The sequence below is a fragment of the Rhea pennata genome, chromosome 1 (genome assembly GCF_028389875.1).
Source record: "Rhea pennata isolate bPtePen1 chromosome 1, bPtePen1.pri, whole genome shotgun sequence".
Taxonomy (NCBI): Eukaryota; Metazoa; Chordata; class Aves; order Rheiformes; family Rheidae; genus Rhea; species Rhea pennata.
In genome coordinates this window covers 205445233-205462604 of record NC_084663.1, presented here as the reverse complement: position 1 = coordinate 205462604, position 17372 = coordinate 205445233, and the positions used below count along the sequence as shown (strand labels likewise).

Sequence of the window (17372 nt, the reverse complement as noted above, 5' to 3'; positions counted from 1 at the left end):
TCTTAACATTAAAGCCTAAAGCTAACCCAGTGGCTTACATGCTATTGTGAATTAGGGCAGCCTGAACATATAATAATGCTTAGAACAGGTACATCAGGACTTAATGCAATTCCACTGCAGTTTCTAATCTGTGTATAAACTATATTTAATGAGAAAGAAGGAAGTCTGCAGACAACTATAGCTGAGAGTTGTTCTGTTACTCATAGCTATAATATATAATAGTTATACTTTAGCCTAAATAAGGATCAGAAAAGTTACATAAAAATAAACCAATATTTATATAATGCATTGTACAATATAGAAATTGGCTCTTGGAAAATATTTATGGAGATATTGACCATGAAATCATTTTTTTTAAAAGAATTCAAGAGGAATAAGAGCTGTGAATCTTCCCAGGACAGTGTACAGAAACATCCTACAAGTAGGTAAAACATTATGCCTAAAGAACACATTAATTTTAATTATCTTACTTGGGCCACATACTTTTAGAAATGCTTATTTGCATGGTTTCTGCTGTAGAGGTGCTGATTCATAAGATTTGAGGCAATTCTACCTCTGGGTCCACCCAGGACAGTCTCTGGACAATCTCCAGAGTTATGCTGGGAATCAGCATCATATCCCAGCTCACTACCTGCCATCAACAAGATGATGCTAAATCGTCGCCACTCACTGGCTTATATGTGTTGTGCTCCCTCTGGCCTAACCTGTGGAGTATGAGAGGCATGTAGAGAGAGTAACCCTTCAGCTCAACACATCTCGAATGTATACCTGTAGCAGCCAAGACAAGAACTATCATTTAACCATGGGTGCTTTCAGAACGATTGCCTTCGGCCTCTTCATGCCCTGCATGGGATCTCTGACCAGGCAAGTATTCTAAGACCTACCCAAATAACTGCTTAGGTTGTGCATAGTGTGCTGTCCCTCTGACTTTCATTATTCCCTACTGCTAATATTTAGGTTGTGTGGGGTGGGAAGAGCTGATATTTAACTTCTTAATCTTATAGACTAAATTAGTTCTCTGAGTTGGCAAGTTAACCTCTCTTGATTATGTAGTCAATGGAGAGACAGAGGGTCTTCAAGGTATGTATCTGAGCATGGAAATTAATCTCTTTCTCTGACTCACCTTTTCCATACGGTTCCACAGGACTTGCTGCTTAATATAGCCAGGTTAGAAAGTTCAGTTAAGACAGGCAGTTTTTATTTTTATTTTTTCATTTTCTATTTACTCTTCAGATTCAAGTCCAAGTGGTCTGAAAACACCATTTTATAAACCTGCTTGAAATAACAGAAAAAGTGTTCTGAAGCACCTTGTGATTTGGCTAGTCTATCAACATGCATCCTCTCTCTGAGAGTCATGTCTTTAAAACTGTTTCAAATTAGAGTCACTGAGCTGTATGGAAGCTACCTCCAAAAAGATAAATCTCTGATGCAAATTACCTAGTGATAGCTGCACTATATTTTAAGATGGCCTCTTTATACACAGTCAGTGGGCCCACCACTGTAATGGCAATGAGATATCATGATATATCTCAGCATTTGTTTTCCAGAGCTTTGTCAAAGGGATCTTGATGAACTACTTTAACTAGATGGGTAAATATCACTGAGGTAGCTTTTAAATGTCAGCAATAAATTCAAGTCATTACCCCTTTAAACTACTTTTTCCTACGTTCAGGTTCTTACTCTGCCACATTCATTTAGAAAAACTAACATTAGAGCTTAAGTAAACTTTAGGATGCTTTGTTGGGGCCATAGAGTTGTAAAGCTAATCACAAAAGAAACAGTACATGTGAAGCAGTGTGTCTAACAAGGTTGAAATAAACTTTCTGAGAAAGGACTATTCATTCTCAAAATCTGAGTTTATTTTTTTTTCTACTTTTGCAGAACTCAATAAATCATTTTTTCATCCAGAAGTAGATTTGGGTTTAATCCTATCATTAAACAGCAAAGATAAAATAAACCAATGCATACAGAAATAACATACTTCAAATACACCAAAAATGCAGACCCATTGCAATAATGCATTGTGTCAGTTTCAACAACTGAAATGCACCTATCCTTTGAGTATAATGAGAAAAATATTTATTCATATATATAGAGAGAGGATTATATATATGATTATATTTTCTTTACTCACAAATTATGTAGCTAACAAAGAAAAAAAATCGAAGAAGTTATTTGATTCCATCTTATTTCCTATAGCATGTTTGAAAGATCAATATTATCTGTAGTATTTGGTGGTATGTCTTTTACTGTACTGATCTGTATAACAGCACAGAAAAAAGATAACGGATAAAATTTTCAAAATGTACTCAAGCAATTTAGGACTGAGTACCATTTCTAAAGATTATAGATTACAGGATTATAGATTGCAGGATTACATATTATAAATTGCAAATCAACAAGCTAGGGATTATTTAGTATATTAGTCATTTCTGAAACTGAAAATTAGATTTATAAAAAAATTAGGCATTCTTGAAAATCTTTTAATCGATATCCCCCAAATCTTAATATTTTAAGGCTCTAATTCACGATCTTACACAATATGACTCATTCAGCAGAATTCTGTAGAATAGCTTCCTGTTTGCAAAGTCGACAATATAAACAAATCTTCATAAAGCTAGAACAAATGGCATGTGTGTGAAGAGTCAACCACCAGCTCACCGATGGCCTCTGTGGCAGCAGCAGCGGCGGCATGCTGGATGGCAGCTCTGTACAGCCTGTTCTGGACCAGCAAGAGAAAACAGGTAGCAGTTAATGGCTCTTGCCAAAACATTAGCACCAAGTTTTGACACATTCATCCTGAAAAAACTCCCTGATCCGCACCCATGAGACTTGAGCCTCTAGTATCAAAATCATGACTTTTCAGTTGCCTTGGAATTTCTTGCTTTTGACAAACAACAATTTGAAGTAGTAAGCGTTTAGCCCAAGTAAAAAAAAAAAAAAAAAGAATTTATGTACTGCTGATTCCTAGCAGAGTGTGTCTTCCCTTCAGATGAACAGTGTTTTGAGGGGAGTCTGTGTATCAAAGTAGCTTCTGATTCAAGACAAGACAGATACTAGTCTCAGGCATGAGAAAATCAAACAAGAACGGTTTATCAACAAACCTTAATAATGCACTCAAAACTATGTCCACAATATCCCCACTAGATTCTTTGTAAAGGTTTGAGGATAGAGTTTATGATTTAGGGAGATCTATCACAACCCTGACATACAGAACTGTACCAGCAAAAAATCAAGTCATTAGCCTGCAAAGCAACACGATTTCAAATGTTTTTGATCTATTCAGAGAAATAAGGTTCCATTTATTTGCTAATTATACAGAATCAAATCCAGAATAAATGGTCCAAAACAACTCCATTTCAAAATACGAGGCATGAAATTCAGTTGTTTTTCCACCTACAATAACTTTAAAATATAATAGGCTTAACTATGAGGATAAATCTTCTCAGAAGAGAAGATAGAAGAAAGAAAATATATCTTTCTAAAGCTCCTTATCATTTAAGATTGGTAGGGAGAGTTTCTATGAAAACTGGAGAGTAGTTAGCACATTCTTTTTCTAGTATATCCTTAGTGGGGAAAACACATTTAAGAACTTTTTCTAAATTTAAACTGCTTGCCCTTTTCACACTTAATTTTCATATTACATGTTTAAAAGCCCACCAAGGTCAAATGCAAGGTCTCCCACTGATTTTGAGGAAATGAGTCAGGCCACCGATTATAAAAATTCCCTAACCACTTAGCATTAATGAACAGATAGCATTCAGAAGTTATTAGAAGCTAGATTCTGATTACATAAATATGCTTCAAAGCCCTGGAACTGTGTGGTACTCTCCTGTGCCCCAAAACAAGATGTAGGCTTTGTGTACTAACTTCCCAAAAGATCTGGAAAGGAGGCAAGCTCATAACCCCATTTTCTTCCATAGACTCAATCCTCCCCCAGTCAAGCCATAGAAGTTGTTCCATTGGCTCAAATGGAAACAGCTGTAGGGGTTATATCAGCAAGCAGAGTGGAGAAACACACTTTAATGCTATGGCTATTACTTCCATGTTCCCTAAAGAGACAGGTTGGCAGAGCTGAAGTGTGGCCTAAACATACAGTCATGTTTCACCAAACACCTTAACCAAATGTTGCTATAATTAGCCAGATACTAGGAATTCCACCGGATCTAGCATTTCTTTCACGTAGTCTGTTCTAAAGTATATTCTGGCAACTGCTACATTCACTGCTAGCCCACCATGCTGTCAAGTTAATTGAAATGACAAAGTGAAACTCCCAATTACTCAAAATGCATCAAGCCCTCTAATGATTTCTGCTGCACACATTGTGGTTCCCTGCTGCAATTAATTGGCTGATTGCAAGGAGATGGACCCCTGAAATGGCATAATCCTTTCCACCTGTTAGCACACTGAATCATTACCACAATTTGAAGGTATTTGGACATACAGGTAGCAGGATATTGCTATCAAAACTCCAGCATGCTTACAGGCTATCATGTAAGTGCATGCCAATTTTCAATATTTAGTATGCAACAAAAATCATGCAGCCCTTCTGCATATAAAGACCTTGCTGTAATGACATTCTAAGACTTAAACCTCTCACTGGTATTCTTAAGTGTACCCTGGGATAGCTCAATGAAAGTAATAGGATTTGCTGCAATGAGAGCTGCTAGTCAGTTCCCAAGTATCCTGCGGATTACCATTAGATTTTATCCTGCTCAATTAATAGATATGGCATATACATTGGAAGTACTCTATACTATTAATTAGTGAATGAAGTTATTCTTCTCAGAGCATCAGAAGTAACAAATCCTATGAATCTGTTTTACTTTCTCCCTTAAACTCATTCTTCATCCCATTAAACCTATATTCTGTATAATCTTTCTATTATGTATATGTTATCATGAGTAGCTAGCCTAGAGTTATAGATACGTTGACTGTGCTGCCTGGCTGGTCACTGCCCAATGAACAGTGTGACATCTGAGTTCTGCCTGCCTTTCTCTCTATGGGGCACTGATATACTTCTTCCTCTGCCCATCTATTACATTTCAGTAAAATTAATGAAATAGTTTAAAGTTATTGATGGAGGAAAAGATAAGACAGAGGGGTATTCAACACAGGCTCATTATCTCAGTTCCCTCAGATGAAAGGTCTTTCTTTGTATTTATCTAACATGTAACATGGACTATATCAAGAACACATCCCACTTGTGCAGCTTAAGCTGCCTTGTTACTGTAAGCAATAATCAGAATTGCCCTTCAGTAAACTCAAGTTTCGAACGGCCTATGCTGTAATCAAAAACTGCTCTGCTCTTTTACCTACTTCTCCCAGGCCCAAATAATGAATTGTTTATTAAAGAAGTATACCTTGTGCCTTATTTTAATAGAGACATTGTGATTCATTCGGGGTGAAATTTTCCAAAAGCAAAGGCTCAAGCTCACATGTCAGCTAACAGGTCAAGCAAGCGAAGCAGTTAGTCCTCTCTCTCAAATAGTGACCTAATTTACCATGTAATCTGTAGGAAAAGACCCACGGAAGGATCTGAAAAAGACCTATGCCCAAATATAAGCTGTGAAAGCATGCTGCGGGTTGGGGAGAAGGAGGAGGTCAGAAAAGAAGCTGAGCCTTATATTTTGGCTATGGTGTTCTCATATTTCAGCTTACTGCATCTTGAGGAACCATAAGACAAAGAGTGTCAGCCAGGGGAACTAGGTTTCCAGAGATATGCTTCTGTCTGAAATTTGCATTCAGTCCTTAAAATTCCACCGGGACTGCTCAGAGTAACAAGCTAGTAAAGACAGCACGATCAGGCCCTAACATTTTTCTTCATTGTACATGAAATTATTATTCTTTTATTTATAATCTGCCAATATACCAATAAATCTGCCAAAATATCAATAAAGTATCTATTCTTGTGTGTCAGTCTGAATGATTTTCTTTATCTGCTCTCTTTAATCACACTCCCATAATAAATTTTAAACACAAACTTGTTACTTTATATTATGAAATCAAACACATTCTGAATCTCAAATGGCATGCAAATGCAGCAATTGATTAGAACACAGTAATTGTTATATCAGTAAGATATGCTATTGTTGCTAAATTTAAGTTCTTTGCTTGCATCAATTAGCCCCTCAAGTGTCTGTTTAAATTTAATAAGAAGATTCCACAAAGAAAAAAAAAAAGAGGAAAAAAAATCAAAATATCAATTTTACCAAAGTGATGTTTGATGTTCTGTATGTGCTACATTAAAAGCACACAAAGATTAAATCAAAGACCCATGATTCATTTTCAAAATCAAATGATCACAGGTTAAAAAATAATATAAAAATCAGGTTATCCATGCAAAATGAGTTCTTGTAAGTTTTAAATCATAGAGTATCAAGGAGCTCTGCTCTGGGGGTTGAATTGATCTATGTTGCAAAGTCAGCTATTGCTTGCAGGACCAGAAAGTTATGTACTGGATGAGACCAAGGATTTCAGGACAAAACATCTTTTGCGCAGGTAGTTTTAGTCTCCTGTCTCTAGCACAGTGCTAGACCTAGTCTAACTTCTTCCCTTTCCAGCTCCACGTGCTCTGCTTGCAAGGCTCTCATCCCACTTTTCCTCTTTCACCTTCTTGCACTGCATAACTATATTACTATTACATTGTTACTATATTTATTGAAACTTTGTATGCATTGAAATTTTCTATTTGTAGTAATTAGATATGGACTATTCCTGATTCTAGGATTAGACTGTTAAGATTCTGAATATACTAACAATAAATTATTGACTTTATATATAAGGTATGTTTACTCTTTGTTCCTGAACAAGAATTTGAGTGTAACAAGCCACATATTTAGAGGGTCTAAGCAACATCTCTGACTGCCATTGCTAGACACAAAATACTGGTCTAGATGATCTCCAGAGGTCCTTTCCAACCCCAAATACTCTGTGATTCCGTGAGTCTGTGATACAAGCACTACTAGCATGCCAAAACTGTATCACTCCAACAGAAGGTAAATTGCAATAATAACTACGTATGAAATTACTATAGCTATATCTAACAGCAATACTGCAGTAGTATATTTTTCTACTCCACTTATTTCTCCTTTTTATACACATTCACCTGTTTCAATGCATTCTTCCAATTACCACAACTATAAAACAAGCCACTTTTAAGGAAACAACATTTCTCCATGTTTTAATGCAGCTGATACCTGGACCAGGATAATGATCAAAATACAAATCATATTTTGAATATAGACTCTCCTAAAATTAACATACTTTCTGCTTTCAAGCCTCAATCCTTATGGCATCATGGAGAGTAAATATAACGTATGTTGAAACATAAAATTAAATGCTTGGCACTTTACATATAACTGAACCACACTTTTAAAATGCATCATACAAACAAATTCCAGTCCAGTTTATACTTGTACATTACCTTTCTCACTGGACATCTACAGAGAGCAAGTTTAAAGGATGTAGGAAATCTAAAAAGACAAAATTAAAAAGAAAAGGAGATGATTTGCAATAAGTTATTCCTGTAACCAGAACACTGAGGAGACAAAAGGTCTGAAATACCTATGGAGGACATTTTTGGAAAACATCTACCAAAAAAAAAAAAAAAAAAAGAAAGAAAGAAAGAATATCAGGGGTGCAGGCTAAAACAATACAGTAACTTGGGCAAGGTTAATTATTTTTTTCTCTGTTTATTCAACAGCTTATATAGAATTTCAAAAGCATTACTGAGCTTTTCCACACCCATGTTCACCACAGCACAAGCAACTTAAACTTCTTTCTCCTCTAGTACAGAACGACACCTAGGCATTTATACAACAGGTATATTGGCAGGCCAGCAAGCTGCTGTTTGGCATTGTGAGGTCTCTCTTGCTGTGGCCGTTGCTGCTGTGGGTGCTGCCTTGTGCCACAGTGTATGAGGCAGGTAGTGAAGAAGGCTGAAGCCTTCACTACGATGTTAGAGATAGTCCTGTGGCTTATGATGATACTGCAGCCTCACAACTTCGTAGTGCTCCAGGTCAAGCCCAGGCTACTGTGACCTGCTTCATATTTCACAGCAATGAGAAAAACATAGCTCTCAAATAAAGCTGAGGTTGTTCTGGTAGCTTCGACCACAAGCTGCTCAGCTCCTGAGAGCAGTAGTCAGTGAGGTCAGATTCAGCCAAACCACATGCCGTGCTGCCACTTGGGCCTCTTCTCAGCAGCTCTGTGCAGTCCCTATGGAAGGATCACTGTTTTGTTCTCTGTTTATTCAAGGGTTCGTCCTCGGCCTGGCATTAGACCTTATGGAAAACCAAATGTTTCAGCTGCCTGCTTCACAGCCGGACTTTCTTGACTGGCAAGGCATGGGCGTCAGGCTTGTGAAGCAGTGCCTGGCTGCGTGTTGGCTTTTCAGGAACAGGGCAAAAACGGGTTCTTTGTCAAACTGCTGGGCTGGCAGTCTGTGGACAGGGTTGAAGCACGGGAAGAAGGGACAGGCTTTGGTTTGTGCTTTTTCTCTTCACCGGCAGCAGCAGCGCTGGTGTGTCGCAGTAGGGTCAGTGTCATCCCAGCAGCAGTGGCGTGTCACAGAGGTGTCAGTGTCCCCCCGGCAGTGGTGGCATGTCACAGTGGGGGTCAGTGACATCTTGGCAGCGGTGCCGTGCCACAGTGCCCGTGGGTGACACGGGCCAGTCCGGCAATACAAAAAGGGCTGCGGGGCGCGGGCAGCCCCAGGCTGGAGGTGGCGCCTCTGAGCACGGGACAGGTGCGGGCAGGGCAGGTGGCGCTGCCCCGTGCAGGGCCAGGCCCAGGGTGCTGCTCCAGCCCCGTGGAGCTCCCGGGCTGCAGCCCCGCTGCCCTGGGGCCTGCCCCGGCGTGGCCCCTGCAGCAGGCGGCGAGAGGCAGCGCCGGGGCCCGGGTGGGGGAGCTCTGCAGGAGCCGGGCAGGAAGGGGCTCGCGCGGGGCTGCCGCAGCGGCAGGAGCGGGGCCCCACGTCATGGCCGCTGGGGCTGGGCTGGACTGGGCTGGGCTGCAGAGTCACCCTGGCCCCGCTGCTCCCCCAGGGTTGGCGAAGGAGTGCCTGGAGTGGAGACCCCGGCGCCGCCGGGACAGATCTTTTCCGGAGCACTCGCTGTCGAGCCGTCTCGTGTGCGCCATGAAGCGCAAGGCGCCCGACGCCAGGGAGGAGGGTGAGAGCAGAGGGACCCCGAGCTCCTGTGCTGCGCACGAGGCCGGGGGCGCGGGGAGGGATGTGCTAGGCTGCAGAGGCATGCAGGGAGGAACGGTCTGTGCTGGGAAGGGGCGAGAGGGGCCGGGAGAAGAAAGGGGAAGGCGAGGGGGCAGGTCGTGCTTGGGAACCCCTGGGGCCAGTGCAGGAGCCTCCTCTGGGTCAGCGTGGGGCTGTCGGGGAGCCGTGGGGGCAGCAGTCAGCACCAGGAGGGCATTTGGGCGGCAGGGGCAGAGCAGGCGCTGGCGAGGGAAGCCCTCCAGACCCCAGCGAGACACTCGGTGCTTGTGGCATTTGCTCTGCCCCTGCAGCCTGCGTGCTGTGTCGCCGGGCCGATTCCGACCAGGATAAGTACGGCGAGAAACGCCGGAAGGATGGTCTCTGTGCCCATGAGAATTGCCTGGTGAGTCTCCCTGGGGCTATCTCCAGCTTCCCCTTGCTGCTCCAGCCCAGCAGCCTGAGATCTCCATGGCCAGTCACACATGATTGGGGCGTGGGGAGGGGACAGGCTGTGGGGCTGCGGGAAATCCCACCCCAAGAGCTCTGTGGGGGTCGACTCCTCCTCCACACCTCCTACACTTCTCCACTTGCTGGAGTCCTTTTGCTGAGCTCTGCTTGGGCTCTCCTGGTCCGCCCCAGCATGGCAGGGGCTCAGCTCAGCAAGGCCCAGCAGCCCAGCGCTGCCTGTAGCAGTGTTCCCCAGCCCCTCGCCCCAGTGCTCTCCGCCAGGGCCTTCCCTGCCCACAGCCCAGCCCAGGCTCCCACCTCTCCAGGCCTTGGCGCTGCTTGTTGTGGAGCAGCTCCAAGGCCCAGGAGCACTACAGCTCACCGAGCCCAGGCAACAGAGCATGGCCTGCCCCGCACTTCCTGCCAGTGCCTCAGCACCATCCGCTAGCAATGCGCCATGCTTCATGACTGAATGAGCGCCGGGACCTTTCTACTTTTCAGTATCTTGCCAGCGGGCTCCCCGTGAGACGCACGTCTGAGACGGGAGCCGACGAGTTCTTTGCGGCCGATATCAGGCAGGCAGTGAAGCGGGCAACTCGGCAGGTGAAGAGCTCGTAGGGGCGTGGGGAGGTTTGTGCGGGCATGGGGTTGTGCAAGCTCTGCCTGGGCCACGGGAAGGCAATCCCAGTGCTTTCCGTCGGCTCCAGGCAACGCTCCCGCACGTCCCAGGAGCTCCAGAGAGGCTCCAGCATGAGCTGGAATCTCAGTCCCCGAGGTGGCTGTGCTGGGCGTCACCCAGCAGTGCCCAGATGCCTGCCCCCTTCCCAAAGGCGGGCGGCAGGCCTTGGGACCCCGAGCAGGTCTCTGATGGGGGGCTGCTGTGCTCTTTCCAGCTCTGCTACATCTGTGGTGAGCGCGGGGCCACCATTCGCTGCCGTCAGAAGGGCTGCAAGCGCAGCTTCCATTTCCCCTGCGGCTGCGAAGACGGCTGCGTCTCCCAGTTCTTTGGGCAGTACAGGTAAGAGCCGAGGAGCCTTGTGCTGGCCTGCCTTTGCCTCGGTCGGCCTTCTGGCAGCACTGGCCAAGTCCACAAAGAAGCTGCTTGCTCTGACCCCCGCCGACCCTCCCAGAGCCTAGCTAGAGCCCGAGCCAGGGCGTGGAGGGCTCCTTTATGTTCCTTTGCCCCTAGCACAGGTGTTGGAGCAGAGTGGGAGGGTCTGCCCTCAGCCATGCCCTGGCATTCCCTTGTCCTTGGCCCCCTGCGTTTTGGGGATGCATTCCTGGCTCCTGGCTGCAAGGCCACTGTCTTGATCAGACCTCCTCTCTGCACGCAGGCAAGGTCTCTCCCTCGGCGTGGGTGTGCCAGGGCCCACCTCTGGGGGGTGATGCGCAGGCCTCAGCCACAACAGGCTGGCACCTTTGGGCAGGAAAGGGGTGGGAAGACAGCCATGCACACAATGCCCGGGGAGCAGAGAGCCACCACATGCTTTGTGTCAAGGAAGACTTTGGGGTAGTCTTCTCCAGAAACGCGGGAGCACTCTACACACCCTGACCTTGCCCACCTCTTCCTCTTCCACCCAGGTCCTTCTGCCGGGAACATTGCCCGGCACAAACAGTGCAGGCGCACCGGGACGGGGAAACCTCCTGCCTTATTTGTCTGGAGCCCGTGGAGGAACAGCTCTCCTACCACGCTCTGGTGTGCCCCGCCTGCAGGCACGCGTGGTTCCACCGCGGCTGCATCCAGGTAGAGGCCCTTCCCGCGCCCCTTGGGCACGGCAGGTGGCTAGCAGTGGGCAGTGCCCCGCTCACACTGCTTGTGCCTCTCTTGCAGCAACAAGCTCTCCGCGCTGGCTTCTTCTGCTTCCAGTGCCCGCAGTGTAAAGACAGGGAGACATTCCTCTGGGAAATGTCTTCCATGGGGATCCGAGTCCCTGTCAGGTGGGTTCTCTTCTGCCCTTGCCCTGTGCCCACCACACACAAGAAGGGCACGAGCCTAAGAAGGGCCAGCCCGGAGGCTCTCTCACCAAGCTCTGCCGCCAAGCAGGGGGCTTGCCAGGAGCAGAGGAAGCTACGGGCCAGCACGCAGGGATGCTCCCGGCCCCAGCGCTTGCTGAGCAAGAAGTGGGGTGCTGGTACTAACCACCTTCAGAGGGATTGGTTCTTGCCAGAACTTGCCCCGGTGCTTTTCTCTGAGCCTGAGGCAACTTCCCCACACACACTGCGAGAGCCCGCGCTTCCCTCCTGGTTTTCTCCCCAGACTCCCCTGCTGGCTGAGAGCAGACGTCAGGCTCCTCTTTCCCATTGCACAGAGAGGCCTGCAGAGGCCACAGAGCCGGCCGCGTGGGCCTCCCCAAGGCAGTGCCGCACCCCAGGCATCCCGCGAGTCTGGTGTCAGGCTTCACTGAGGAGTTTGGAACAGGGGGCGGCGGGGCAGAGCGGCAGCCGTGAGCTGCATCGGCCTCATGCTAGGGGCAGGGCAGCCTCCTGACCTTCCTTTGCGTCACCTGCAGAGAAGCTGCATGGGAAGCAGATGGTGCCTTCGACCAGCTCTACGAGAGGCACAGTCGATGCGATGCCAGCCGGTGCCTCTACACTCGAGGCAGAGAAGAGGCCGAAGACGAGGGGTAAGTCAGCAGAGCAGCAATTTCCCCACTGCCCATGTGGCGGCTGGTGGCTTAGCCCGAGTCTCGCGCGACCTCTGAAGCTGTTGGGGAAGAGGATGGACGCCCTGCAGGGCAGGAAGAACAGGCAAAGGGACAGCCCTTGCTGATGGGGATGCTGTGCTGGCAGGCCAGGAGGGATGCCCCTGCTCGCGCTGGCCAAGCAGTGCACCAAAGAGCTAAGGGCCGGCCTGGGGCTGTGCCCAGGCTCTTTGCCTCTTGGGAGCGAGGCCTCTTGGCACTCCAGTGGGGCCAGCGTGGGGAGCTGTGCCAGGCAGCCTTTTGCTTCCGGCCCTTTGTGCTTGGCTGCCTCGCTGGCATCACTGCCAGCCCTGGCTGCCACAGCCACCAGTCACCTTTTTTTTCCCAGGCCCTGGCACCTGCTCCTCTGCTGCTCCTGTGCTGCCAAGGGCACGCACCGCCGCTGCTCCGCCTTGAGGGCCACCGCAGACACCTGGGAGTGTGATGACTGCGCAGGCCTGGGCACCTGTAAGAGGAGAACCTGGGTTCCCAACGGGTCCCTCCGGGCCAAGTCCAGGGCCAGGGCCAGGGCCAGGCAAGGCCTGCCTGTGCCTGCTGGTGCTCAGGCTGGGCTTGGCAGAGGCACTGGCCTCTCCTGCCCTGGGGCCCCGAGGCCACGCTGCTGACCACCTCGCCTCTCCTTACAGCCTCCAGCACACAGTCGGAGACGACCAGCTCCAGCACCAGCAGCCAAGCGGCCTCGACCCCCAGCTGCCCGGCTCCTGCGAGCAGCAGCCGCCCAGGCCAGACCAGGCCACACCGCAGGCTGGGCCGCTCGCGACTACAACGCCGCTCACCGACGTCTGCCACCGGCCAAGCAGCGTCGGCCTCCAGCTCCCGGGCTCCTGCGAGCAGCAGCCACCCAGGCCATGCTAGGCCACACCGCAGGCCGGGCCGCTCGCGGCTACAACACCGCTCACCGACGTCTGCCACCGGCCAAGCAGCGTCGGCCTCCAGCTCCCAGGCTCCTGTGAGCAGCAGCCGCTCAGGCCAGACCGGGCCACACCGCAGACCAGGCCGCTTGCGGTTACGGCGCCGCTCCCCGAACCCTTACAGCCGGCCCTGAGGAGCCAGCGCCGCCGCAGCCCGCCTGGGCTCCTTCTCAGCAGCTCTGCAGCTGGGGCCTTGTGGCCGCCCCAAGAGACGCCGCCAGCCCCCAGCCCTTGCTGCAGGGAGTCTCGCGGGGCCTGTGCTGCCTGCGCCTGGCCTGTGCCCACCCGCCCTGATGCACCAAGAGAGACGCTCTCTTCGAGCCACAGGGCACCATGCTCTGACTGACTCCCAGTAAAGAGAAGTCTCCTCTAGCCTCGTGGCAAGAGTTATGTCATTCTTTAAGTTACAAGGGAGACAGAAGGAGGAAAGTCCCCTCTGTCTGAGAGTTAAGATTGCCGTAGAGCTGCGCTAGGCACCCGGGGTACCGGGGATAGGAAAGTGCTTAGCTCCTGGGGCGGCCCAGGAACTCAACAGCTAGTCCTGTGCTGAGGAGACAAGGGACTCGCTGGTGGCAGTGCACCAACTGCAGACTAGGCCAATGCCCGCAGAGGCTGGGAGAGCTGGGCCTCTTTAGGCAGGAGACAGGAAGGCTCTGGGGGGGCGATCTCTGCACTGTTGAGAAGTATCTGCTGGGAGGGTGTCAAGAGGGTAGAGACAGACTCTTCTCAGGGGTGGCCCGTGACAGGACAAGAGCCAGTGGGCACAAAGGGACACCCAGGAAATTGCGGCTGAACCGAAGAAAGCTTTGCTTCACTTCATTCAGCTGTGACCCCAGTTCTGCCAGTGCACCCAGTGGCTATGGCTACTTTGTTTTCTTTGGGCACATCCTCGCATGGCACAGGCACATGTACACCTCTAGCACAAGGGCATAGTATCGGCCTGCTATGACAGCAGAGACCTTGAGAGGTGGAGACCCAGGATGTGACAGACGAATACACGCTTGGGGCAATAAGAGGTGGGGCACAGGCTCTCACTGGAGACCCCACTGCTCTGAACAACTCACCAAGGGGCCGTTACGGACATGGGGACCTGGAGCTGGAACAACAACAACAACAACAACCAAGCATTTTCAGGGCTAACAACGAGAGCAAAGAACGAGGATCTGACAGACGACAAATGCACCACGGACAGCAGTCAGTGTGGATGTACTGTGGAGCTGCAGAGCAGTGAAGAAAGAGCAAGGTGTAAAGGGGTCTTGGCAACCATACGAAAATGACCCAAAGTGAATCCTAGCCTGAGGAAGAAAGCAAGGAAGCAAGAACATCAGAGCCCTGCTCTCCAAGGACTCCGGGTGCTGCCAGCTCGCTGTAATGCCCTCCCCACTGCAACCTCCAGACTGAAAGGCCGGACCTTGGGAGTCAGAGGAGTGGGGGAAAGGTGCAACAGAAAGCGGCTAGAAGCCGAGCACTGTGTGCAGACCAGTGCTGAACTGTATTCTCCTTGTATTGTTACGACCAGTATTGACGCTTTGGTCTTGACGCACCGATGCTCGGACACCGAAGGGCTTCCTTCAGAGTGCAATTTGGGGAGAGCCCATTGGACCGGGCCCACTTGTCTTCCTCTTAGCAAGTGTTCAGGCTTCAATGTGAAGTTTCCTATGGAACAAGGCAAAAACACAGTAACGTAGGGGATGATTTGCCACAGGTTCTTCCCGTAACCACAATAATGAGGAGACAAAACGTCAGAGCTACCTATGCAGGCTACTGTTGGGGAACATCCCCCTGAAGAGAAAGCAAGAGGTTGAGCTGTGCAGTCTCTTGGGCAGGGCTCATTTTATTTTGTTCTCTGTTTATTCAAGGGTTCGTCCTCGGCCTGGCATTAGACCTTATGGAAAACCAAATGTTTCAGCTGCCTGCTTCACAGCCGGACTTTCTTGACTGGCAAGGCATGGGCGTCAGGCTTGTGAAGCAGCGCCTGGCTGCATGTTGGCTTTTCAGGAACAGGGCAAAAACGGGTTCTTTGTCAAACTGCTGGGCTGGCAGTCTGTGGACAGGGTTGAAGCACGGGAAGAAGGGACAGGCTTTGGTTCGTGCTTTTTCTCTTCACCAGCAGCAGCAGCGCTGGTGTGTCACAGTGGGGTCAGTGTCATCCCAGCGGCAGTGGATCAGGAAATTCTGGCTGAACCAAAGAAATCACTTCTTCACAGTGAGATCATCGGAGGATGAGTGTAGGCTGCTTACAGAGGCCATGGAGTCTGCATCTTCAAAACCCAACTGACCATGGTTATTGGCAGCCTGTTTACAGTGACCTTTCTTAAGGAGGGTGTTTAATCCGGGTGACCTATAGATGTTCCTTCCTATCCCAACTCTTCCGTGATTTTTGGAACTCCAGGTAGCAGCACAACAATGCATCTGACTGCTTGTCACAAGAGCTTTTCAAGTGGAGATGATCCTGGAGAGATGTGAGAAACTTTAAAGATAATGAATAGGGACTTCATATTCTGACTTTCTCCCTCGTAAACTGAAAGGCTGGTTTGTCCTGACAGCAATCAAAGAGCTGTGTGGAAACATGTTGTTTACAATGTTGTCAAAACTGGGAGCTCTCTGCTATAGCATGAAAGCTGAAACAACATGATATCCCTTTCTGTATTTAGTTCCTAGTAACTCCCTTCTGGCTTTGATAGAAAGGGTTGTTTGGTCCTGGCAGGCAATCACAAACCTGTCTGAGAAGATGTGGTATATGATGGTGTAGTGAGAATACCTGGTGAAGAGTCAGTGACTGGAAGAGTATGTGGTAGAAGGCCCCACATGTGAAACCACAGACTGACCATATCCCCATCAGGGTCAGGCATGCATATTCCATTTCATCAACAATGTCTAGCTGCTTCCCAAGCAGTAGCTGCTCAAGGTTAGCACAGTTGAGATAAGGAATTCTAGTAGCTTTAAGCGGCCCTTACGAACAATGAGTGGAGTCTGACCTGGGCGTGTGAGCCATGCATCCGAGACATGTCTCCAGCAGCCTGCTGGAGCACCCTGTTTTCCTCTGAAGCTGATTCCATCAAAAGGTAGATTTGTGCTCTCCATGTCGATTCTCAATGGATGTGGAGCTGCACGGAATTCTTGGAAAAGGTCACCTGCACATTCAATTTGCATAGTAAATCCCATCCTAATAAAGGGAGGGGACATTCTGCGTGTAGAGAAACTCATGGGTCAATTTAGCACCTCCAACTGTACACTCCATTGGTTGCAAAAATGACCTCAATTTTTCCTTCTTGTAGCCCCAACAATGGTGGTAGTAGTCTTACTTAAAGGTTCTTTACAACTACTTATTACTGAATGAGTGACTCCACTATCTAATAAAATCTATAGTTTCATACCCCAGCTTTACCGGAACCACGGGATCAGCTGGGGAGATCCTGTTTTTCTCACCCAGTCCCCTTCATTCCATATTTGACTCCTCTAACATAATTAGGTTCATTTCTGGCCTCTGTGGCTTTGTTATCCTTCTTTGGTTTGGACATTCATTTTTTCCAATGCCCTTCCTGTCCACAAATTGTGCATTTATTTAGACTCAAAGGGGGCCTAGGAAGGCCTCTTCCTGGCCCCCTTCTCCTTCCACCTTTTCCTCCTCTATTACATCTTTTGCTTCTTCTGCCCCTACCTTGGAATCCATCTCCCCAAATAGCGGCTGCCAGGGGAGAGGCCTGTATTTTCATTCAGTTTTGTGTTTCTCTTTTTCACTTTCCATCTCAATTATTATATACCTTATATGCTATCTCCATCAGCTGTGAAACAGACAGTCCCCCAGCTCCATCTACTTTCTGTAGCTTTTTTCTAATGTCCTGGGCTGACTGGCCAATGAAGAGCATACTAAAATTTCTTTGATTCACTTCCTCATTTGGATCCAAATCTGTCCACTTTCTGACTACTTCACATAATCTTTCATAAAAGGCTAAGGGATTTTCTTCAGGCCCTTGCATTATTTCATACAACTTTGATATATTCTTTGGTTTCGGAACCCCATATTGAACTGCATATAGAATTAATTGTTGATACGGCTTCAATACCTCCCAGTCCCTGTTCCTATTTGGATCCCACTCT

At 48.2% G+C, this 17372-nt stretch overlaps 1 protein-coding gene across 1 annotated transcript; it reads left to right on the top strand.

Moving 5' to 3' along the window:
* The first annotated feature begins 8980 nt into the window (after window positions 1-8980).
* LOC134145430 (PHD finger protein 7-like) lies at window positions 8981-13215 on the top strand. The gene is made up of 7 exons (XM_062584953.1): window positions 8981-9173; window positions 9523-9614; window positions 10489-10676; window positions 11240-11596; window positions 12169-12282; window positions 12689-12874; window positions 12987-13215. Exons 1-7 carry the CDS (start codon window positions 8981-8983, stop codon window positions 13213-13215), a joined length of 1359 nt encoding a protein of 452 aa, XP_062440937.1.
* The last annotated feature ends 4157 nt before the right edge of the window (window positions 13216-17372 follow it).

Excerpts from the sequence above, each read along its gene's own strand:
- LOC134145430 (XM_062584953.1), top strand. The coding sequence starts at position 8,981 with ATGGCCGCTGGGGCTGGGCTGGACTGGGCTGGGCTGCAGAGTCACCCT. Across the intron at positions 9,615-10,488 it reads GTGCCCATGAGAATTGCCTG|GCGGGCGGCAGGCCTTGGGA; the intron begins GTGAGTCTCCCT and ends CCCTTCCCAAAG. Across the intron at positions 12,875-12,986 it reads AGGGCCAGGGCCAGGGCCAG|CCTCCAGCACACAGTCGGAG; the intron begins GCAAGGCCTGCC and ends CTCTCCTTACAG.